This window comes from Theropithecus gelada, chromosome 13 (genome assembly GCF_003255815.1).
Source record: "Theropithecus gelada isolate Dixy chromosome 13, Tgel_1.0, whole genome shotgun sequence".
Taxonomy (NCBI): domain Eukaryota; kingdom Metazoa; phylum Chordata; class Mammalia; order Primates; family Cercopithecidae; genus Theropithecus; species Theropithecus gelada.
The window spans coordinates 15,559,050-15,583,824 of NC_037681.1; the positions used below are offsets into that span (position 1 = coordinate 15,559,050).

Genomic DNA, 24,775 nt, shown 5'->3' on the forward strand with positions numbered 1-24,775 from the left:
CCATTCACCTGCTGAAGGACGATTTGGTTGCTTCTAAGTTTTGACAATTATTCATAAAGCTGTTTGCTATAAACATCCATATGCAGGTTTTTGTGTGGACATAAGTTTTCAACATCTTTGGGTAAATACCAAAGAGCACAATTGCCGGATCATATGGTAAGAGAATGTTGAGACAAGAAAGAGGAAGAAAAAGAACTTACAGAAATAAGGGCCAAAAACTTCCCAATTGGATGAAAAACATTATTCTACAGTTCCAAGGAGCTAAACAAAATTCCAAGTAGGATAAACTCATAGAGATTTACATCTAGACATACTATAATCAAACTGTTGGAAAACAAAGAGAGGATCTTGAAAACAGCAACTGAATCTTGAAAGCAGTAAAGAGAAGTGACTTATCACATACAAGTGATCCTCAATAAGATTAACAGCTAATTTCTCATCAAAAACCATGGAGGCCAAAAGACAGTGGGAATGACATGTTCAAAATACTGGAACAACAAAAAAAAAAAGACTGATAACCAAGAATTCTATGCCAGCAAAACTATACTTCAAAAATGTAGGAGAAATTAAGACACTCCCAGAAGAACAAAAAAATAGGAGAATTTGTTGCTAGAAAATCTGTGCTTGTATTTAGAAATACTCAAAAGGATGCTTCAGACTGAAATGAAAAACACCAGATAGTAACTCTAATCCATACAAAAAAATAAAGAACACTGGTGAAGTTAACTACAGAGGTGTATATAACAGACAGTTTAACTGTATTTTTTGTTTGTAACTCTTTTATTCTCCTGATGTATATATATATACACATCAGGAGATGTATATATAAAAAAAGTATATTTGTATATTATAAAAATATACAAATATGTATATTTGTATATACACCAGGAGATGTATATACAAAAAATATATATATATTTGAGATGGAGTCTCACTGAGTCGCCCAGGCTGGAGTGAAGTGGTGCCATCTCTGCTCACTGCAGGCTCCGCCCCCCGGGTTCATGCCAGTCTCCTGCCTCAGCCTCCCAAGTAGCTGGGACTACAGGCCCCTGCCACCATGCCTGGCTAATTTTTTTGTATTTTTAGTAGACACAGGGTTTCACAGTGTTCACCAGGATGGTCTCAATCTCCTGACCTCGTGATCCACCTACCTCGGCCTCCCAAAGTGCTGGGATTACAGGCGTGAGCCACCGTGACCGGCCTTCTCCTGATAGATTTTTAAATAACCATATAAATCAGAATATATAAAATTACATTGATGGGCTTATAATGTATAAAGATATAACTTGTATGACAATAAGAGCGAAAAGGACAGTGAAGGAAACAAAACTATATAAAAGCAAAGTTTGTATTCTTTTGAAATTTAGCTGGCATTATTGACAACTAGATGGATATAAGTTGTTACTTGCAATCCTTAGGGCAATTAGTAAGAATATAACTCATACAGATAGATAACAAGAAAAATGACAAGTGAATTAATGTTATAAACTAGAAATATCTACCTAACACAAAAGAAAGCAGAACCAGAAAAAACAAGAAAAACAAGACATATAGAAATAGAAAATAAACAGCAAATTGGCAGATGTGAATCCTACTTTTTCAGTAATTACATTAAATGTAAATTTAAAAGGTGGATATTTCTTCCTTTAGTTCTGTTGGGTTTTGCTCCACGTATGTTGAAGGGGTGGCCTGCCCCTCCACACCTGTGAGTGTTTCTCGTTAGGTGGAACGAGAGACTTGAGAAAAGAAATGAGACACAGAGACAAAGTATAGAGAAAGAAAAAGTGGGCCCAGGGGACCGGCGCTCAGCATAGAGAGGACCCACGCTGGCACCGGTCTCTGAGTTCCCTCAGTATTTATTGATTTATTGATCATTATCTTTACCATCTTAGAAAAAGGGAAGTGGCAGGATAATAGGATCATCGTAGGGAGAAGGTCAGCAGTAAGACATATAAATAAAGATCTCTGTGACATGAATAGGTTTAAGGAAAAGTGCTGTGCCTTGATATGCATATGCAAACATCTCCATAAACCTTTTTAGTGCATAAAGAGCCGCATTGCGCTAGCAAGTCCTGCCTTTCGCCCTAAGGCGGTTTTCTCCTTTCTCAGTAAACAGAACATACAATCAAGTTTTATACCGAGATGTTCCATTGCCCAGGGACGGGCAGGAGACAGATGCTTTTCTCTATCTCAACAGCCAAGAGGCCTTCTTTCCTCTTATACTAGTCCTCCTCGGCACAGACCCTTCATGGGTGTCAGGCTGGGGGACGATCAAGTCTTTCCCTTCCCACGAGGCCATATTTCAGACTATCACATGGGGAGAAACTTTGGACAATACCTAGCTTTCCTAGGCAGAGGTCCCTGCGACCTTTGGCAGTGTACGTGTCCCTGGGTACTTGAGATTAAGAGAATGGTGATGACTTTTCACAAGCATACTGCCTTCAGGCACTTGTTTAACAAAGCACACCCTGCACAGCCCAAAATCCGTTAAACCTTGAGTCACCACAGCACATGTCTCTTGCAAAGACAAGGTTGGGGGTAGGGTCACAGATTAACAGCATCTCAAATACAGAGCAAAATGGAGTCTCTTATGTCTGCTTCTTTCTATATAGACACAGTAACAGTCTGATCTTTCTTTCTTTTCCCCACAGTATGTTGAGACTCTGTTGTTGCTAATTAGTCAACAATAATAATTGAAGACTGTTTTAATTTAATTTAATGTAACTTAATTTAGGAGCGCTAAGCAATTAAACATGAGGCCAAAGTACGTAAGAAAGTGGCAGTCTTTTATTGCAAATATGCACACACTCTCGGGCGAGGTTCTCTGGTCCTCAGGTGTGGGGGGCCAGGGAAGTTGCACCGGCGCTCTCGGGTGAGGTTCCCCGGCCCATGAAAACGGGGGTCGAAGAAGTCACGCGGGCTCCTGCCGGCAGCGGACCTTTATGCATTGGTACTGGAAGGGGGAGGGCAGTGGGCGGGATAAGGGCGTGATAGGGGCGTCTCCGTAGGCGTGGCCGGGTAAGTTTCGATCTCTTCGGATTGACGTCACCTGGCGCATGTTCGGTTGATCTGCATCTTCCTGGGCGTGGGCTGCATTTTCCCGTGCGTGGGAAAGTTGGTGAGGAAGAACCTGGAAGCAACATGGATTGTGCCTCCTTGTTCACCTTCCTCCATCTTGTCCTTTCTCCCTCACCCAAAGACTTTACCAGGCATGGTGGCTCTCGCCTGTAATCCCAGCACTTTGGGAGGCTGAGGTGGGTGGATCACTTGAGGTCAGGAGTTCAAGACCAGCCTGGCCAACATGGTGAAACCCCATCTCTACTACAAATACAAAAATTAGCTGGGCACAGTGGCACCTGCCTGTAATCCCAGCTACTTGGGAGGCTGAGGCAGGAGAATCACTTGAAACTGGGAGGCAGAGGTTGTGGTGAGCCAAGGTTGTGCCACTGAACTCCAGCCTGGGCGACAGAGCAAGACTCTGTCTTGAAAAAAATAATAATAATAATTGAAGACTTCAATACCCCACTTTAAATAATGAGAAAAACAACTTAACAGAAGATCAACAAGGAAACAGAAGACTGGAATAACACTGTAAACCAACTAGATCTAACAGGTGTCTGTAGAACACTGCACCCAGCAACAGCAGAGTACACATTCTTCTCAAGCGCACATGGAATGTTCCCCAGAATAGATTGTATGTTACCTCATAAAACAATTGAATTTTAAATTCAAATAGATTTAAAAGTATTAAAATTATATAAAGTATGTTCTCCAACCACAATGAAATTAAATGAGGGCCAGAAATGGTGGCTCACGCCTGAAATCCCAGCACTTTGGGAGGCCGAGGCGGGTGGATCACTTGAGGTCAGGAGTTTGAGACCAGCCTGGCTAAAATGGTGAAACCTCATCTCTACTAAAAAAAATACAAAACAATTAGCCAGGTGTGGTGGGGTGTGCCTGTAATCCCAGCTACACAGGAGGCTGAGGCACAAGAATCACTTGAATCCTGGAGGCAGAGACTGCAGTGAGCTGAGATCATGCCACTACGCTCCAGCCTGGGTGACAGAGTGAGACTCCATCTCAAAAAACAAAACAAAACAAAACAAAAATTAGAAATCTACAAGAAAAAGTAGTTTGGGAAATTCACAAATATGTTAAAATTTTAAAAACTCATTCCTAAATAATCAATGCATCGAAGAATAAAAAACAAGGAAAGTTAGACAGTACTTTGAGATGAATTAAAATGAAAAAAATTCCAAAACTTCTGAGATACAGCTAAGGCAGTACCTAAAGAGAAATTTATAGCAGTAAATACCTTTTTTAAAAAGAATATCTGAAATCAGTACCTTAACCTTTCACCTTAAAAAACTGGCAAAAGAAAAGCAAACCAAACCCAGAACAAGCAGAAGACCATAACAAAACCTAGAGCAGAAATAAACTAAATAGAGAATAGAAAAAAAAAAATAGAGGAAATCAATTAAAACAAAAGTTGGCTCTTTGAAAAGATGAACAAAATTGACAGACCTTTATTTGACTGTCCAAGAATTTAGTAGACTGTTCAAGAAGAAAGAGAGAGAACTCACTATTAAATCAGGAATGAAAGAGGGGACATCGGCCAGGCGCGGTTGCTCACGCCTATAATCCCGGCACTTTGGGAGGACGAGGTGGGTGGATTACCTGAGGTCAGGAATTCAAGACCTGCCTGATCAACATGGTGAAACCCCATCTCTACTAAAATACAAAACTGACAGGGCATGGTGGCGCATGCCTGTAATCCCAGTTACTTGGGAGGCTGAGGCTGCAAAATCGCTTGAACTCGGGAGGCGAAGGTTGCCATGAGCCAAGATCGTGCCATTGCACTCCAGCCTGGGCAACAAGAGTAAAACTCTGTCTCAAAAAAAAAAAAAAAAAAAGGGTAGGGTGACATCACTACTAACCTTACAGAAATAAAAAGGATTATAAGTGAATATTATGAGTAATTATATGCCAACAAATTAGATAACCTAGATGAAACAAATTCTTAGAAAGACAAACATAACACAGTTGTCTATACAACGGAGCTATATTTATTTACCTGTTCATAAATAGGTATTTACAAAGATTAACTGAAAACTATGGAAAGAGATAGCTGCATTTTGAATATTGGCAGATAAGTCTGTCACATGTCTTCTTTTTTTTTTAATTTTGTTTGTAGAGGTCTACAGCTACAACTGATTATATAAGATGAATGAAGTACAGTTGAATAATACTGGCTTTTCTTTGAAATAACCTCAGAAGAGTGACACATTATATGAGTATAAAAGAATATGTTACATGTTTCCAGGAGAGAAGCGCAATCCACAAACTTGAGGAAATGGAAGAATTTCTCACTGTGGTGGGCTATCATGACGTAACAGGCTCTGCCAAGACAAGCTATAGTCACTGCATGACCTGGTGCTAGGAGTGTACTAAAGAGCTTATAAATTGCAGCCTGCACCTGCGGGTAATACCGTAGCCCCTGTTTATGGGTTTTCCAAAACCACTGACAAATGTGTGTATTTATGGAGTTTGCAGGATGTATAGCCTGCTTTTTCCACAAGGATAAGAAAGGGTTAATACAAATGTTTTGGTAAATATGTAACCTCATAATTTTTCATCCTCTGGTAAATTTTTTTTCATATACTGGAGCTAAATTTTCGAATGGTAGTAAGGCAAATTTTTCTGTGATCCATTCTGCAATATTTGTGAGAGTCACATTTTAAACACAGAAAATACTAGGTACATAAAATTCCTGGGAATTAAGATCTTTGGTTCTTGAGAAAGAAGATTGATTCTTCACCAGATGTCAGGAAAGATCTTTGAATACTTTGAGTGTAACATGAAGGCACAGTCGTATTTTGAGTTCATTAACAAATAATATGTTCTTGTTAAACACAATAGCAATGTCTCAGGAAATCCACTTACATTTACCTGGCCCTGCATTGTTCAATAAGCCACATGTGGCTGTTAAGCACCTGGAATGTTACTAGTCCAAATGGAGGTGTGCTGTAAGTGTGAGACACACGGAGTTCCAAAGACTTAGTACAAAAACTTGTAGGGCCGGGCACGGTGGCTCATGCCTATAATCCCACCACTTTGGGAGGCCAAAGTGGGTGGATCACTTGAGGCCAGGAGTTCAAGACCAGTCTGGGCAACATGGTAAAACCCTATCTCTACTAAAAATACACAAATTAGTGTGGTATGGTGGTACGTGCCTGTAGTCCCAGCTATTCAGGAGGCTGAGGCACAAGAATAGATTGAACCCAGAGGTGGGGGTTGCAGTGAGCCGAGACGGCACCATTTTTTTTTGACTCTGTCTCAAAAAAAGAAAAAGAAAAAAAAACCTTGTAAGTGATTTTTTATATTCAAATTTTTTATATTCCTTACATGTTGAACTATTTTTGCATAAATCTGGATGAATAAAATACATTATTAACATTAATTTCCTCTGTTCTTTTTTTAATGTGGCTACTCAAACATTCTAAATTATATATGTGGCTTATCTTGTAGGTCTTTTGGACTGCAAAGACCTAGTCTATCACAGACTACTTGACACATCCACTGGAAGATGCTGGAATTGGCATCAGAGACTGGCAGGAATGCCCACGAATGGCTGCAGACGTTTTCTTCCTGAAAATTCATCATAGAGAACTGGTGGACAATGGAATCTGGTTTTCCTCACTTTTTTAACGCTGGTAGTGTTCAGAAAACTAAAGACGTAAACAAATAAACAAAAAACAGGCTACTGTGTAAAGGGGCGCCCAGGCCTGGGTCTGATTATAGTTTGATTTAACCCCTGGAAAGGATGTTTGATAATGTTCCAGTTTATGGCCTAATGACCAACATTATCAAATTACCCCTTAGGTGCTTTTTTGCCGTATTTACAAGCTCTCCCACTAGTACTCATTTCAAACAGAGATTAAAAAGTTGAGAGGCCTGCAGGCACTCCTGACCCATATTAGAGCCTGGCCATACTCATCTAGGCCACTGGAGGCGTAGATGAGCCTGGGGAGACTCCTGCTTCTCAGGACCCACCCCTAGATTTTCTGGTTTGAATACAAGCCAGTAGAAGTCCACGTTGGGACCTCTGCCGATCCATCTGGGAGGTCACATGCCTGGTGCCTTTCACACACTCACCAAAATAGCTTAGAAAAGATCCATTCTTTGGCCGGGGGCGGTGGCTCAAGCCTGTAATCCCAGCACTTTGGGAGGCCGAGACGGGCGGATCACGAGGTCAGGAGATCGAGACCATCCTGGCTAACACAGTAAAACCCTGTCTCTACTAAAAAATACAAAAAAACTAGCTGGGCGAGGTGGCGGGCGCCTGTAGTCCCAGCTACTCGGGAGGCTGAGGCAGGAGAATGGCGTGAACCCAGGAGGCGGAGCTTGCAGTGAGCTGAGATCCGGCCACTGCACTCCAGCCCGGGCGACAGAGCGAGACTCCGCCTCAAAAAAAAAAAAAAAAAAAAATCCATTCTTTGTACCTCCAAGTGTCCCTTACCCTATACTCCTTCCCCAGTATACACCTACTACCCCAAACAGAGCAAAGATTTTGTAGACCTTTCCAGGTTTTCCTTAGGATTGTAAATTTTTTTTTTTTTTAAACGGAGTCTCAGTCTCTCCCTCAGGTTAGAGTGTGCAGTGGCATGATCTGGGCTCACCGCAAACTCCGCCTCCCAGGTCAGGCATTTTTCCTGCCTTAGCCTCCCGAGTAGTTGGGATTACAGGTGTGCGCCACCATGCCCAGGTAATTTTTGTATATTTAATAGACATGGGGTTTCACCATGTTGGCCAGGCTGGTCTCGAACACCTGACCTCAAATGGTCCGCCCGCCTTGGCCTCCCAAAGTGCTGGGATTACAGGTGTGAGTGATCGTGCCTGGCCAGGATTGTAATATTTATTTTATTAGCAATAAAATCATGCAAGTGCATTAAAGAAAATGTATGAAGTACAGAAAATAATTTGTGTTTTAATTTTTTTAGAGACAGAGTCTTGCTCTGTCACCCAGATTGGAATACAGCAGCGTGACCATAGCTCGCTGCAACCTCCACATACTGGGCTCAAGCGATTGTCCTGCCTCACCTCCTAAGTAACTGGGGCTACAGGCACACACCACAACATGTAGCTAATTTTTTAAAAAAATTTTGGGCCGGGCGCGGTGGCTCACGCCTGTAATCCCAGCACTGTGGGAGGCCGAGGCGGGCGGATCACAAGGTTAAGAGATCAAGACCATCCTGGTCAACATGGTGAAACCCTGTCTCTACTAAAAATATAAAAATTAGGTGGGTTTGGTGGCACATGCCTGTAATCCCAGCTACTTGGGAGGCTGAGGCAGGAGAATTGCTTGAACCCTGGAGGCAGAGGTTGCAGTGAGCCAAGATCAGTCACTGCACTCCAGCTTGGCGACAAAGTGAGACTCCGTCTCAAAAAAAACAAAATTTTTTTTTGTAGAGATGGGGTCTCCTTGTGTTGCCCAGGCTGGTCTCAAACTCCTGACCTCACGTGATTCTCCCACTTCAGCCTCCTAAAGTGTTGGAATTCCAGGCATAAGCCACCAGGTCTGGCCAATTTTTTAAATTTATAATAAAATAAAACTAAATTCAGAAACATTTTCACTCAGAGCAGTATCAACATCCAAAATGACCACTATTAGTGATTATGTAATACCAAGTCTTTTTTCATACACAGTTGAGTTCTATGAAGGTGAATATGTGTGTTTTAATATTTCAATAAGTTATCATTAATTCAAACCTATGCTTATCTGGGTACACAAATCTAAAAGCCACAGTCCCTGTCATCATGAAGGCCCCCTGTCAAGGAAAATGGGGTTTTAAGCCTCTTTAGAAACTTCTTTCTTCCCAATTTCAACAAAATGCCAGTATGTATAAAGTCTACATATAAATCAGATAAGTGATGTTTTATTAGTAGAACCTAATTTCCAATTAGTGATATTTATTTTGAAATACTAATTTGTTTGTTCTCCCCTCTATGCCCATATCATCCCACAGCCAGTTGGAGCAGGTGCCAAGTTTGATGTTCCTCTGACCCAGGAAGGTGTGCAGAGTGGACAGCAAAAGCGGTTCTAAGGCTCTTCCACCCTCTGAAGAGGACACAGGCAGTATTACAGAAAGGAGACTCCTCTAAGGGGCCTGTGAGCTCATCAGCAGTGGGAACAAACGGGCCCGCCGGACCTCTGGAATCAGAATCTCTGGGGGTAAGGTTGAGGAACTTTTTTTAACAAGTTCTTCAGGCCATGAGTATGCACATTAAAGTGTGAAAACCATCAGGTTACAGGAAGAATTTCAGAGGTGGTGGAATGTGTTCACTTTTGGGGGCAAGAAAGAAGAGAGGGAGTAAGCCCCTGGACACGTGAGACTCCAGGGTTGCACCTGAGGGGGTGTTACAATTTCAGATGAGGTGGCACTCAGGATCCCAGCCCAGCAAAGCCTTTTCCTGCCGCATGCCACTCACAGCAGGCTGGGAAGCAGTGCATAGACAGTGGGAGCGGCAATGTATTCACTGAGGCTGCCAACCAGAAGCCCCTGCCGAAACCCCCAGCCCTGGCCTCTGGACCCCATTGGGGCCCATCACCTTTTGAGGGACCCCTATACTGACTGAGACACCCCTCGTAGGATGGATCTCACAGATCAATTTATTTCTATTAAAAACAAGGTGGGTATGATGGCTTATGGTCCCAGCTTGTTGGGAGGCTGTGACAGGAGGATTGCTTGAGCCCAGGAATTTGAGGCTATAGTGCACTATGATTGCACCTGTGAATAGCCACTGCAGTCCAGCCTGGGCAACACAGTGGAAACGACGACAAAATATACCACCACCCAAAAGAATAAGGAACTGGAGAATTCTCGTACACCTGAGATTGTAGACTGAGAATCTTACCCACTACGCGTATTACGAGGTCAGTAAATAAGACAATAAACCATTTTGATGAATACAAAATTCTTCAATTGCAAGTTGTGAATGACACATGCCATTCTATATCAGCCTTGCCCTCTAAAGCGCTTCTTTATTGGAGGCTGTTTTTGCGTATTATGAAGGAAACCCTCGTTCATACTCATAGGTAATACTGTGTTCAGCAGGAGGATGTGATGAGCCAAATACAGAATGTGGGAAATTATACAGGACAAATCATCCAGTTTCTTCCTTTAAAAACTGAAAAGAAAAAAAACCTATAAATAAAGGAAACTTGAGAGACATTTCAACCAAATGCAATGTGTGAATCTTCATCCAAACAAAATGTAAAATAACATTCAGGAGATAATCAGGGGAAATTCGTGTGCTGACTGAATATTCAATGATATTAAAGAACTGTGGTCACATTTTTTAATGTGATAATAGTATTGTGCTTTCATGTTTTTACAGAGTCCCTATGCTTTAAAGGTACATATTAAAATGTTTACAAATAAAATGATATAATATCTTGGATTTCCTTTGTCAACCTTAACTCATGAGATTCAGAACATATAGTTAATTATAGAAAAATTCTATAATTCAAGTGCAAAGCTTGAAGATGGCCATAGAGAAACACAGAGTCCAAATAAGCAGGGTCAGTGTTCCAAAGTAGAAAAGTTAAGGTTTTACTTGTGTAGGTAGAGACGGAGAAGTTTTAGCAGGATTACAATATTTTCCATATCAGACCAGTGCATATGTTATAGTTATTTGATAACTACAAATATTTGATTGCTACATTCCAAGGAGGATTTATTTATTAATTTACTACTGTGTGAAGAGGGGTAAAAATCTGTGGGGGGTCTTATCTCTGGTGCTGCTTGGCCTTTCCAATTATTTACAGGAAAAAAAACAGAAGTTGCAGCTGCATGCCACGTGACTCAGGTCACACAGCCACATCCCTTTCAAGACTCAGAATACTTTCAAGTTCCAACAGCTTTAAGTTTGAATTATTTAATTTCACACCTTCAAAGTACTCCATCAGAGGAGATAGGAAGTGGTCAGGTATATACTTGAAATCAAATTAGCCGTGAGTTGATCTGAAGCCATCTTCACAGGTTTAACAAGAATTCTGGATAGACATATAGTTATGGGTAAGCAGTAATGAGGCTGCACTTTGACCCACTTCCTTATAACCACAAGTCATGTGTCAGTAGACACTGACTGTTTGTAGCCCCATTCTTCCTATTGATAGGACTTCTAACGTTAGCATCAGAAGGCTTTTGTTTAAGAATTGCTTATGATGTTTTTGGGATCCCTAATTCCAGTAAAACAGATGATGCCAACCAGTCTGAAGGCCCCCACAGAGGAACAGAATCATCATGAGAATACGATTTCTTCAGCTCCCTATCCCATGATTTTACACTCTGCACTCTTCAATCATCCAACCAATGATTTCCACACTTTAGCCACTCCAAAACTCTTAAGAACCCTAGTCCCAAACTCGTCTGGGAGATGGATTTGAGGTTTCTCTCATCTCCTCGTTCAGCAGCTCTACAATTAAACCTCTCTCTGCTGCAATCTGGTGTATCAGTGTTTTGACTCACCATGTGCTTCAGGCAATAGACCTATTATGGTTACAGATCATTGTTGAATCTAAGTTACAAGTGCATAACGTTTCTTATACCAGTCTCTCTACTTTTGAAAGTATCTGAAAGTTTCTACAATAAAATGATTAAAAGAAAAGATAATGACACCTCTCGCACCCTTTCTCTCCCTCCCCACACCAAAGAGTGAGGTGGAAGTCTTGTTAGTTTTTCTTCTGGGGCAGTACGGAAGGGGAATTAACCAGAGTGAAGGCCCCTGGCAGCCAGTGTAGGGAAAGAAGGTCCTGAAGATTTGAGGTAGTGGTGGCAACTTTGGATCAAGGAAAACCAACTGAGGCCTGGAGCTAGTAATAAAAAAATAGACCAAGGAACTGTGCTGAGCTCAACAGCTGCAAGGTCTGTTCCTATTAGCTTGCCGGACTTTGCTCAACAAGCCTGTAACCAATCCTGAGTACTGAACTCTGAACAGTAAAAAAAAAAAAAAAAAAAAAAAAGCTATTCTGCCTATTTCAGAAATTATCAATTACTTATCAATTACACATACAACACTGTGCTAGTTGAGGTAGGCTCATGAAAAGACCGAGGACACAATCCTAGCCCTTGCGAAGTTCACAACGTTAAAAGAAGGCCCAAAACTTGGAAAGCAGTATTGCTGCTACAGCATGAATGTACAAACATACACAAGCAACATGGAAAACTGGAGGAGAACCCAAATTTGCCCGTAGTTACCCAAGGCGGGTTTCACACAAAAAAAATAGCTTTTGAGTTAACACTTGAAGACTAACTTAGTGTTTGCTGGGACAAGAGCCAGGAGCAGGTCATTGGAGAAAGATGTAAATGAATTTGCAAGACATAACATGAAACTGCAAGGACACTTTTTTGGGAACTACAGTATTTGTTTTGCTGCAGCATAAAGGGTGGTGGTGGAGGCGTCCCTAAAACCCGTTCTCAGCCTGCATAGACCATGATAATTTAAGCCTGAGGCCCTTTGGGCCTTTTAAAATTCAGTTTCCTGATGGGAAAGGAGAGGAGATTCAACTTCATGGAAAACTTACAGGCTGTGGGTCAGACTGCATTTTGGAGCACAGAGACAGTCCAAGAAAGACAGCAGCAAAGCGGAAATGGAGAGGGTTTAAGGCCCAACAAAAAACATGTGATGCAGGCCGGGGGCACTGGCTCGGGCCTGTAATCCCAGCACTTCGGGAGGCTGTGGTCAGGAGTTCAAGATCAGCCTGGCCAACATTGCAAAACCCTGTTTCTACTAAAAATACAAAAATTAGGTGGGTGGCGCCCTCCTGTAATCCCAGCTACTCCGGAGCCTGAAGCAGGAGAATCGCTTGCACCTGGGAGGCAGAGGTTGCAGTGAACCAAGATCGCGCCACTGCACTCCAGCCTGGGCAACAGAGCGAGACTCTGTCAAAACAAAACAAAACAAAAAAACACGTGATGCGGGCGGCAACAACCTACTTCCTACAGTTATAGACCCTTAACACGGGAAGATGAGTCTATCTGAAATCAATGTTCTGAACTTCCTTTCTGACAGCAGTAGGCTTTGTACTCACAGTAGTTTTATATGGATTCTGTATCACTGGGTATTGATATCCAAACAAATCCTTTTCCCTTTTTTATTGACATACAACATAGGTGTTCATTTAGGTAGTCTGATGCCCAAATGAGCACTTAAACGTTGTATGTCATCAGTAGCAGGCATCAGACTACCTAAATGACATTTATGTTGTATGCCTATGCCTGATTATTTCAAAATTACAGATTGCACATAAAACACTATAACAAAAATGGCTGTTGTACATATACTTCAGCTGTAAGGAATCAACTAGCATCATAATATTGGTAGCAAAAGGCAGTTGGATAGTGTGTGCCTAACTTTGGTTTTTTTTTTTTTTTTAATTGCCTCCCTAGTCAGCCCAGGCTGGAGAGGAGTGGTGATCTCGGCTCAATGCAGCCTCCACCTGCGGGGCTCAGGTGATCTTCCCACCTCGGCCTCCCGAGTGAGAACGACCGGCGGACGCCAACAGGTTTGGCTAATTAACTTTGAAACGATTTACACAAGGCCTCTGCCATGTGCCTTGCACAATAAACTCTCCACAAACATCTGTTAAGCGATTTTACTGAACCGCGGTCCACGCCTGCTTTCAGGGAAGCTTCCCGTTTCTCTGGAGTTACTTCCCCTCACTTCGGGGGTGCTAGACGTCCTGTTGCGCAAACTCGGCCCCTGGCCAAGGGGTCAGCTGTGGCGCAAACTGTGGTATACGCTGCGCGCCCCGCCTCCGCCTCCGCCCCCGCCTCCGCCCCCGCCTCCGCCCCCGCCTCCGCCCCCGCCTCCGCCCCCGCCTCCGCCCACAGGCGCCCGAGAGCCCTGAACGGCTCGCGGTCCGTGGCTCAGCGGAGCTTACGCCTGCGTACTGCGCGGCTGATCGGGCGGGGGCGGGGCCAGGGCCAGTCACGCCCCTCGTCCGCTCCGCCAAGTGCGCGTGCGCAGCGGCCAGGGCCCCGACCCCGCCTCAGTCTTCCCGGGTGGCGGTGGGCGTCTGCTTCTCTTCGCTCCGCGGCCTCACAGCACTCGCGCGTGACCCCCGCCTGCCCCTAGTCAGCTCAGCTGTGCTGCCATGGCGTGGCGGCGGCCCGCGGCCGGCGTTGGGGCCCGCGGCGCGCTGGCTCTGGCGTTGCTCGCCCTGGCCTTGTGCGCGCCCGGGGCCCGGGGCCGGGCTCTCGAGTGGTTCTCGGCCGTGGTTAGCATCGAGTACGTGGACCCGCAGACCAACCTGACGGTGTGGAGCGTCTCGGAGAGCGGCCGCTTCGGCGACAGCTCGCCCAAGGAGGGCGCTCAGGGCGTGGTGGGCGTCCCGTGGGCGCCCGGCGGAGACCCCGAGGGCTGCGCGCCCGACACGCGCTTCTTCGTGCCCGAGCCCGGCGGCCGAGGGGCCGCGCCCTGGGTCGCCCTGGTGGCTCGCGGGGGCTGCACCTTCAAGGACAAGGTGCTGGTGGCGGCGCGGAGGAACGCCTCGGCCGTGGTCCTCTACAACGAGGAGCGCTACGGGAACCTCACCATGCCCATGTCCCATGCGGGTGAGCAGGCCGGGGCGCGAGGACGGGAGGGGGACTTCTGCGCGGCAGCCGAGGCTGGGGTCTTCAGGGTTGGCCCTGAACCGCAGGCCGCCAAGCGGGCCTGGCACGATTCTCAGGCCTCTAGCTGTTGGAACTCTCAGGGAAGCCCTCATTTGCTCGGTGCGGCTCCCCAAGCGCTATTGGGAGGGAGGTAAGTCTGCAGACGAGATATGATCTTCGTCTTTGATCCATGGGGTGAAGGGAGTACAAAAGACGTTAAAATCCACAGAAGGAGCCTTGTGGTTCTAACAGGTGGGGAAATCTTAGATTCCTAATCATGGTCCCCTTTCCATTCACCGCTTCCAAAAGTTGGAGGGGTGAGTAGGAATCCAAGCTCTTAACCCAGCGCACCCCAGGATCAGTTGTCCCTTCATCAACATAAGGTGATGGCTCGTTGGCACTCTGGTTTCTTCGCTTTCTTGAATCATGTCTGAATATTCTAAACTCTGAGTCAGAAAACCTGCATCTGACTGAGTCAGTAAACCTTGACCTGTGCTTTCTGACCTTCTAAATTTAGGGTTATAACACTGGCTCTACTGCCGGTCAGATTCAGTGAGTCTTGAGTTACGATCAAAATTTTGAAATTACTGTATTCATTCCAGACAAGCCCTTGGGACCTGTAATCCCAACTTTGGGAGGCCGAGGTGGGAGGATCGCTTGAGGCCAGGAGTGCGAGACCAGCCTGGCCCACATAGTGAGACACCATCCTACAAAAATTTTTAAAAATCGCGTGAGCAGGGTGGCGCCCGCCTGTAGTCCCAGGCACTCAGGAGGCTGAGATGGGAGAATCACTTGAGCCCAGGAGGTCGAGACTGTAGTGAGAGCTGTGATTGTGCCACTGTACTCCAGCCTGGGCGAGAGAGCAAGACCTCAAGAAAAATAATAATAATAATAAGACCTTGCTATTTACCAGGCATACCATTCCCTAGGGCAGCAGGTTGTATCTTCAGGCAGTAGTCGTAGTTTAAGTCTTATTTTGCAAAATATCCTTAAAACTAAGTTCCGGGTAAAATAACGACCAGTACACAGAGAGTGAACATATTCTGTTATGTAAGATAACCACTTATGCATCACACAACTAGTTGACTCAGTCTCAGCTTAATGTGGTTAATTTTTTTTTTGTTTGTTTCCACTGCTACTAAGTCAGACATTATTTTTCCTATACTTCTGTTTTTTGCTCTATTTTGGCGTCCTGAATACAAGTTCAGGACCTAACAGTAAAGTGAGGACAGAAAAATAACCTTGGATTTGCCTATTTTGTGAAGTGATGGGAAAAGTAGCCAGCTGAAAGACTGTTGAGAGGAAGTAAGGAATGTTAGGACAACTCTTTCAAGAAGATTGAAGACTGAGGGAGAAATTGTGGGAGTACGGGATGGTGGGACGAAGTTGGTAGGGTGTGTTTGAAATTGGGTGGGAGAGATCCGCCAGAGTCTTCCAGAGGGCAGGAAGGCTGGGTCCAGAACCCTGGAGGCTTGGCCACAGGCAGTCCAAGGACAGTTCCTCAGTTGCAGCAGAAAGGAGGGCATGGGAATGAGAGCAGATGTCCATGTGGTGGCACTGGGCTAGGCACCATGTTCGGTGCGGTTATTCCAGTGGTTACAAATCTGTTTAATTGTCATGGTACCCAGGCTGCGTTTCCACAAGAATGTCATGAAAGGTCCTGTCAGATTTGACATAGCACTCCACGTACATCCTATCACCAGTGTTCCCCACTTTAGTAGTTCTGTCAAAGAAAAGAGGTTAGCGTGCCGTGATTCTCTGTTGCTGGGTCCTTATACACCCATCTTAACGTAGACTTTTTTTCAAATGGCAGGTTCATCAGCCTACAGTTTTCCAAATCTACTTACCGCATTTTTTGATAATAGCTTTAAGAACCCCCTTTTCGGGCTAATAGCACTTGTTGTAACCATGGCTTAGCAACCTTGCCTGCTTATGTTATTGACATGTAATTTATCCAGGCCCAGAAAAACACCTCTGATGTTCATGTGAAATCTACTTCTTGGGAGCTTCTCTTCCCATTATTAGTGTCCATTCTAGCCTTTTTAGTGAGAGAATAATTCTGTTTGAGAGAAAAGACCAACGAAACAATTTAAAGATGTGTGAAGTGTCCAGTCTGCAGACACAGCTCAGTGTTCTGCATAGAGTGACTCACTCGTCCCAACAGCCTTTAAGGTAGGTATTTGACCACGGAGTACATACAGATGAGGAAACTGACGCTCAAGGAGTTTAAATGACTAGCCCAGGACAACATAGTCATCTAGGGCCAGATAATTCTTTGTTCTCTCTCCCTCTCCCCCTCCTCTCCCTCTTCCTCCCTGTCCTTACCCCCTTACCACATGTGTGTCTCTGTGTGTGTTGGGGCAGGGGTTGTCCTGTGCGTTGTAGGATATATTAGCTACATCCCTGGCCTCCACCCACTGAATTCCAGTCCTGACAATCAAAGATGTTTGCAGATATTGCAAAACATTTAGAGAGTCGGGGAGGGGCTGACAAAATTATCCAACATTTTGAAGCACTGATTAAAGGGAAATTAGTTTGGTAGCAGTGTGACGGATGAATTAAACAGCAAAAACTGGGAACAGAATCCACTTAGACTGTGGGGCTAGTCTAAGTAGAAATATAAGGGCCAGTACTGTAGTGGTGACTGCAGAAATGAAAAGACCTTTACAGAATGTGGCCACGTTGGGCATAATGGTACCCAGTGTGACTTTTTGAGAATGGAATTAAGTCACAAGGTGACTGTGTACAGCCAGCCTTGAAGATGGCTCAGACTTAGATTTCTGTGTTTAGCCAGAGTGTGACTAGAGCCAGGAAAAACCACTGATTCAGTGGCTCTCACTGTTCTGTGTAACATTGGTTTTCTATGAAGTAGGTGGAGGTGGCCTGCCTATAAAATTGAATACTAGACTGGGTGCGTTGGCTCACGCCTGTAATCCCAGCACTTTGGGAGGCCAAGGCAGGTGGATCATGAGGTCAAGAGATCGAGACCAGCCTGGCCAACATGGTGAAACCCCGTCTCCACTAAAAATACAAAACTGAGCTGGGCATGGTGGTGCGGGCCTGTAGTCCCAGCTACTCGGGAGGCTGAGGCAGGAGAATCACCTGAACCCGGGAGTCAGAGGATGCAGTAAGCCAAGATTGTGCCACTGCACTCCAGCCTGGGTGACAGAGTGAGACCCTGTCTCCAAAAAAAAAAAAAAGAATACTGGTAGTCTCTTCCCAAGCCTCAGGAGAATTTCTCCAGTTTTTCTGAAATCTTGCTTGTCTCTACTAGAATCCAGCACAAGATTATTTTGGGATTTAAATCAGTATTTTATTGTGGCTCTAAAAAAAAGTGATTTTAATTTTTCGTCAGAACAACTATAAGGACTGTTACTAATTCCCAAAGTCAATTCTGTTTACTTTAGCAGACATATATTCAGCAGCCACTTTGGGTTAAGTATTATGCCTGCTCAGGGATAGAAATGCATAGGACACAGGCCTGCCCTTAAGAGGTGTATGGTCTAGGGGGAGTGATACACAGAACTTTCCAGACAATGTGGTTTGAACCTCATAATTGCAGTATGCACAGGTGCTTAGGAGGTATAAAGGAAAGGCTTTTTTTTTTTTTTTTTTTTTTTTTTTTTTTTTGAGGCAAGGTCTTGCTCTGTCACCCAGGCTAGAGTGCAGTGGCATAATCTTGGCTCATTGCAACCTCTGCATCCTAGGCTCAAGCGATCCTCTTACCTCAGCCCCCCAAGTAGCTGGGACTACAAGCACACGCCACCGTGTCTGGCTAATTTTTGTATTCTTTGTAAAGATGGGATTTTGCCATGTTAGTCAGGCTGTTCTCCCTCAGCTCAAGCGATCTGCCTGTCTCGGCCTCCCACAGTGCTGGGAGTGTAAGCCACCACACCTGGCTAAGGAAAGGGATTTAATGCAGGTGTTGCAAAGGTATCAAAGTAAACTTGACCAAGGTAGGTGGAAATTAATAAACATCAAAGCACTACAACAAAAGCTTTTACAGGATATTGGCCTTAAATTAACGTACATGTGTTTGTTAACAAATAGGCTGATCCTTTAGCTGAAATCTTGGTGTGGTCTTTTAAGAACGGCACTTTCATTTTTTGACAGTTATTTACTGAGTGCCAAGTACTGGCAAGGCTTGGAGCTATATTTGGGAATCTGCCAGAGTTGGAGTGGATAGCAGGGGAGGTTACAAAGATGTGTAAGAAATCCCTCCTATTGATTAGAGGTATAGAAAGAAAATTTTTTAAAAAATCCCTGACCTTTAGAGAGCTCACATGTTGAGGGGTGTGCATTTTGTATTTGCAGAGCAAGTTAAATAGTCTTTTATGAATGGATAGTAAGTTCTTGATGATCTGTAATGCTGTACTCTCACAAATTATCTAAAACTTTAGATTTGAATTTAAAATGTATTTTGAGGCTGGGCACAGTAGCTCACACCTGTAATCCCAGCAGTTTAGTAGGCTGAGGCAGGTGGATCACCTGAGGTCAGGAGTTCAAGACCGGCTTGGCTAACATGGGAAAAACTCCGTCTCTACTAAAAACACGAAAAAAAATTAGCCAGGCGTTGAGGCAAGCGCCTGTAGTTCCAGCTACCTGGGAGGCTGAGGCATGAGAATAGTTTGAACCTGGGAGGCAGAGGTTGCAGTGAGCCAAGATTGTGCCACTGCATTACAGCCTGGGCGACAGAGCAAGACTGTCTCTCAAAAATAAAATAAAATGTATTTTGGTGCTGTAGGAAGACAGAAATGGCACCTCATAGCCTCACAGAGGATGGGATCAGCTAGGACACTTCCCAGAAAGGTTGAGGGTTTTTTGTTTGGTTGGTTTTGGAGTTTTGTTTTTTTTTATTTCTTTTTTTAGAGACAGTGTCTCAGTCTGTTGCCCAGGCTGGAGTGCAGTGGCACAATCATAGCTCACTGTAGCTTTGCCCTTTAGGGATCAAGCAGTCCTCCCACCTTAGCCTTCTGTGTAGCTGGGACTACAGGTGCATGCTGCCACACCTGGCTAATTTTTTAAATGTTTTGTAGAGATGGGGTCTCCCTGTGTTGCCCGGCTGCTTCCAAATTCCTGGACTCAAGCTGTCCTGCCTCGGCCTCCCAGAGTGCTGGGATTATAGGTGTGAGCCACCACACCTGGCCAAGGTTGAGTTTTCAAGGACCAGTTAAAGTCGATGGGGAAGGTGTGTTGTGTGCGATAGAGGTGAGTGGGCTATAGGATATTCTGGGTGGCAGAAACAGCCTTTTGCAATATTGCAAAAGATCTGAGATCTGAGAATGAAGATCTGAGATAAAGCAGTGCATTTGGGAAAATTGCAAAAGAGTTCTTAACATTGTTGAGTATTATATTCAAAAATACAAAATGTTTTTGAGCAAGACACATTGTCCAAAACATAATTTAAAATTCTGTGCCAAAAAGAGAATTGCACTTATGTTGGGGTCCTCCTAACTCACCTAACCAACCATAAAAACGTTTGCTTTGCATAATACTTCAGATTTCCATGATATTTACATTCATATTGATGAATTCACCAAATTCACCTGCTAGGGAATCTCTTTATTGGGAATTCGCCTTATTGGGTCATTTTAACTGTAGCACTAAAAGATGAGCCAGTTTTTCAGTTTTATTCATTCATGTAGAAGCCTTTTTATAGGCCATCACTGCTTGATGCTAGGGCTACAAAAACTAATAAATAAGAACAGGTAGTACTTGTCTAGTGAGGGAGACGTATAAATAAATTATAGTAGGTGTGCAAAAAGAGGTCTCTAAGAGGCGGATGGTGCTGAAAAGTCTTAAGTTGAGCTTATGCTGAACCTTAAAGATTTGACCAGAAATTCTCCAGAGAGGAGGGGGAAAAATGTAGAGAGAGTGTTGCAGTTAAGTTACTGGGGAAAAGAAAACCTGAAAGTTGATAGTATTCTCTTTGTGGAACTTTGAAACGATTTCTTGCTGCCTAAATTCGTTTTCTAGAACAGAAATCTAATCCACTACTTTAAATATTTCAATAGCTCCCTTCTCCTTCAAGAGAATGTTGAAATCTACTTTAAATAGCTGTCTTGGGAGGAGAAATAGTACACTAGACTCATGTCATCCAGAAGAATTTTAAAGCTGTTGACCAAGTCAGAACGTTTTTCCTTTTTATTATTATTTTGACAAGGTGATAAGAGAAACACAGAAATATGAAACAGAAGTAAGCACAACTTTACTTTTTGGCACAGAAGAATGTTAAATTGTGTTACGGGTGATTTGGTTTGTTAGAAATACTGTCTTTGAAGTGGGACGTCGTGATGCATACCAGTAATCCCAGCACTTTGGGAGGCTTAGGCAGGCAGATTGCTTGAGACCAGCCTGGGCAACATGGTGAAACCCCCAAAAAATATAAAAATGAAAATTAGCAGGCCAGGCATGGTGGCTCACACCTGTAATCCCAGCACTTTAGGAGCCCGAGGCGGGCAGATCACGAGGTCAGGAGATAAGACCATCCTGGCTAACACGGTGAAACCCCGTCTCTACTAAAAATACAAAAAAATTAGCTGGGCATGGTGGCGGGCACCTGTAGTCCCAGCTGCTAGGGAGACTGAGGCAGGAGAATGGTGTGAACCCGGGAGGCAGAGCATGCAGTGAGCTGAGATTGCACCACTGCACTCCAGCCCGGGTGACAGAGCAAGATTCCGTCTCAATAAATAAATAAACAGACAAATATTAGCTGGGTGTGGTGGCGCAGTCCCAGCTACTAGAGAGGCTGAGATGGGAGGATTGCCTGAGCCTGGGAGGTCAAGGCTTCAGTGAGCTGTAATCGTGCAGCTGTACTCCAGCCTGGGCAACAGAGTGAGACCCTGTATCAAAAAACAAAAAAACACTATATTCGGTATTTATTGTTGTTCAGCAAGTAGATGTATGGTTATGTACTATGTGCAAAGATATTTTGCTAAGTGTAAAACAAAAAGCATAAATTGCCTTCAAGAAATTTTCCTGTCTAATGCCAAGGTGTGTAGCTTCTTGTGGGGAAGAGGACAAGGTGACATTTTTTTTAGTCAAGCAATATTGGTAACAATGTTGAGGCCTGGGGAAGGAAAATATAACCTCAAAGGGCTTTTTCCTCTGTCATCCCAAGTCTTTGAGTTTCCGTGAAAAAATCCAGCCATTTAGTTTGGAAATAAGCTGTGATTTGTTCTCATGTGCCAATTAAGGAAGGGTCGTGCACAATAACTTGAGCAGCTTAGCTCTTAAGTATTGACCAGAGAGGCGGCGATGTATCAGAGGCAAGAGTAGGGCCTACAAGGTGCCTGTGCCTGGCACCCCTTGGGGTTATGCACATGCTGACCCCTGAACTAGCGTGTTTTTTCCCCAACTGCCCTGTCTCCAGTTCGTCCCCAGAAATGTTTTGGAAAAGCAAATCTCAGGGTATGATCTTCGTTCTGGGTTTTGTTAATTTAAAATAATTTCCAGAAGCAATCTTGCTGCTATGATTATAATATAGCAAACTGTTCAGTCCTCATGCTAGGCAGGTTTTTTTGGTTTGCTTTAATAGAGACAGGATTTTTGCCATGTTGCCCAGGCTGGTCTCAAACTCCCTAGGGTCAAGAGATCCATGGCCAGACGTGGTTGCTCACGCCTCTGTTCCCAGCACTTTGGGAGGCCAAGGCCGAGATCGTGCCACTGCACTCCAGCCTGGGCGACAGAGCAAGAGCGAGACTCTGTCTCAAAAATAAATAAATAAATAAATAAATAAAATAATAATTTCTTTTAACTCAGCGAACTAAGATGAATTTCCTAGGTGAGAAATTTCAGATTGATATTGCAAGTGTTTTCTGGGCAGGGTGTCCTGATACTTGTTGCGGCAGTATCCCTTCCCCCACCCCAGCCTTGAGATTGTAGGTGTTGAATAACCTTTTTAATCTCAGTTAATCTTCTGTCTCCTACTCATCCGTTCATTTATTCAACAAGATACCTTTACATGTATTTAGTCACCAGCCAAACTGGGCTGGTCACCATCCCAAATATATTGTTGTGGTCTACCGTCTAGAAACCCTCTTCCTTTGCTTTGTAAACTTTTCTCTCCTTTGAGATGTGGTTCCAGTGTGTCTGGGGAGATTTCCCTCCACCCCAAACAAAATCGTCCCCTTACTTCTGTAGCTCTTTGTTACTCTGCTTTCTTATTGCAAAAGTGGTAGTCTGAAATAGAGTCATGCTCATCCCCATTTTGTAGCTGCAGAAGCATTCTCAGTGAGCATGGATTTTTCCAGCCCCCCAGCGCCCCCCCCCCCCACTGTAGATAACAGTGATATTTGTACCCAGGTCTGTCTGGCTGTGGAGCCTGTGATCCTATGAAGGGGTGCGGGGAAGGGACACTACCTTGGAACTGGGTCTTCAGATTTTAGAACTGGCTTTTTCAGGTGGTGTGTGACATTGAGCAACTCCCTAGGATTTCTAAACACTCAGCTGTAGAACCATAGTGTGGCCTTTTCCTGCTTCAAGTGAGTTATAAATGTAAACATGTTCTTCCCCGTTACCACACAAAGAATGTGGTATCAGTACCAGAAATTGATTCAACTATCATCATAGCATAGTTTAGTTTTCTGCGTAAAAGCTTTTAACTGAGATGGAAACATGAGAGTTCATGGTACTATTCTTTCTACTTTGTATGTGCTTGGAATTTTCCACAAAAGCGGGTTTACAAAAAAGACTTTCAGCTTTCAAAGTGCCATATAATTATATCCGATATAACCATCATAATTCTTTCTATACACGTCTTTCTTAACTACTAGATGTTTATTTTCGTGATGGCAGAAAATGCCTTTCTCCTTGTTGTGTCGCCTTGTGATGACATGGTTGGTTGTGTGGGTGCTTTGGAAACTACAGTTCTTGCCAAGGGACGCTGTTAGACAGGCAGGTCATCAGATCATAGGATCAGCTTCCACACAGGGGCTACCTTAGAAGGGTGTCCTTCTGGTGTTTCAGTAACTAAATCCCAAAGCTTGAGACCCAGTGGATTTGCTGCAGATGAAATTTCCACAATAAAATAGTGTTAAAATGTGGTTTTAGTATGATGTCAGGGAATGTTCTTTATATACCCTTTCAAGTTATTTTTTGTTTTGTTTTGAGACAGAGTCTTGCCCTGTCGCCCAGGCTGGAGTGCAGTGGCGCGATTTTGGCTCACTGCATCCTCCGACTCCAAGGTTCAAGCAATTCTTCTGCCTCAGCCTCCTGAGCAGCTGGGATTACAGGCATGAGCTACCACGCCCAGCTACTTTTTTGCATGTGTAATATTAGTAGAGACACAGTTTCACCATGTTCGCCAGGCTGGTCTCAAACTCCTAACCTCAAGTGATCCACCTGCCTCGGCCTCCCAAAGTGCTGAGATTATAGACGTGAGCCAACATGCCTAAAAGTTATTTTTTGAATAGCTAACATGTGCACATGATACAGAATTCTTACTATGCAAATAAGACCCCCCACCCCGTCCTGAATCCCCTAGAGCCTCTCCCCAGAAACAGTCATGGTCTCCAGTCTCTGGGGTGGCCTTCCAGAGGGTAGTATGTGTTTATAGGAGCATGTAGGTCTTTGGGTTTTCGTTGTTGTTTTGTTTTTTTAAGGGCAGCATGCTGTCCACACAGTTTACATATTGTGTGTTTTCTGTCATGAATACTGTCAGTACTTACAGAGCTGCTGCTTCAGCCTTCATACACATACTGTAATTTATATAGTTTTTTTCTTTTCGATGGACATTTATATTGTGATACGAAAACTTAGGAAAAAACATTGGCAATAAATCTTTTTTATTTATTTAATTTTATTATTATTTTTGAGACAGTGTTTTGCTCTGTTGCCCAGTCTGGAGTGCAGTGGTGCAATTTCGGCTCACTGCAGTCTCTGCCTCCTAGGCTCAGGTGATCCTCCTGCCTCAGCCTCCCAAGTAGCTGGGACTACAGACATGCACCACCACACCCAGCTAATTTTTGTATTTCTTTTAAGTAGAGACAGGGTTTTGCCATGATGGCCAGGCTGGTCTCAAACTCCTGATCCGTCTGTCTTGGCCCCACAAAGTGCATGAGTCACCGTGCCCAGCCAACAATAAATCTTTATAGATACCTCATTGGTTACATCTATGC

The 24,775-nt window shown here is 43.9% G+C and overlaps 1 protein-coding gene across 1 annotated transcript in view; it reads left to right on the plus strand.

Annotated features, from left to right (window-relative positions):
- Window positions 1-14,009: 14,009 nt before the first annotated feature.
- Window positions 14,010-24,775, plus strand: part of RNF149 (ring finger protein 149) — a 32,687-nt gene continuing 21,921 nt past the window's right edge. Inside the window, exon 1 of the mRNA XM_025354497.1 lies at window positions 14,010-14,618. Coding sequence (XP_025210282.1) covers window positions 14,159-14,618 — 460 coding nt within the window. The 5' untranslated portion in view covers window positions 14,010-14,158. The remainder of the gene's footprint in view (window positions 14,619-24,775) is intronic.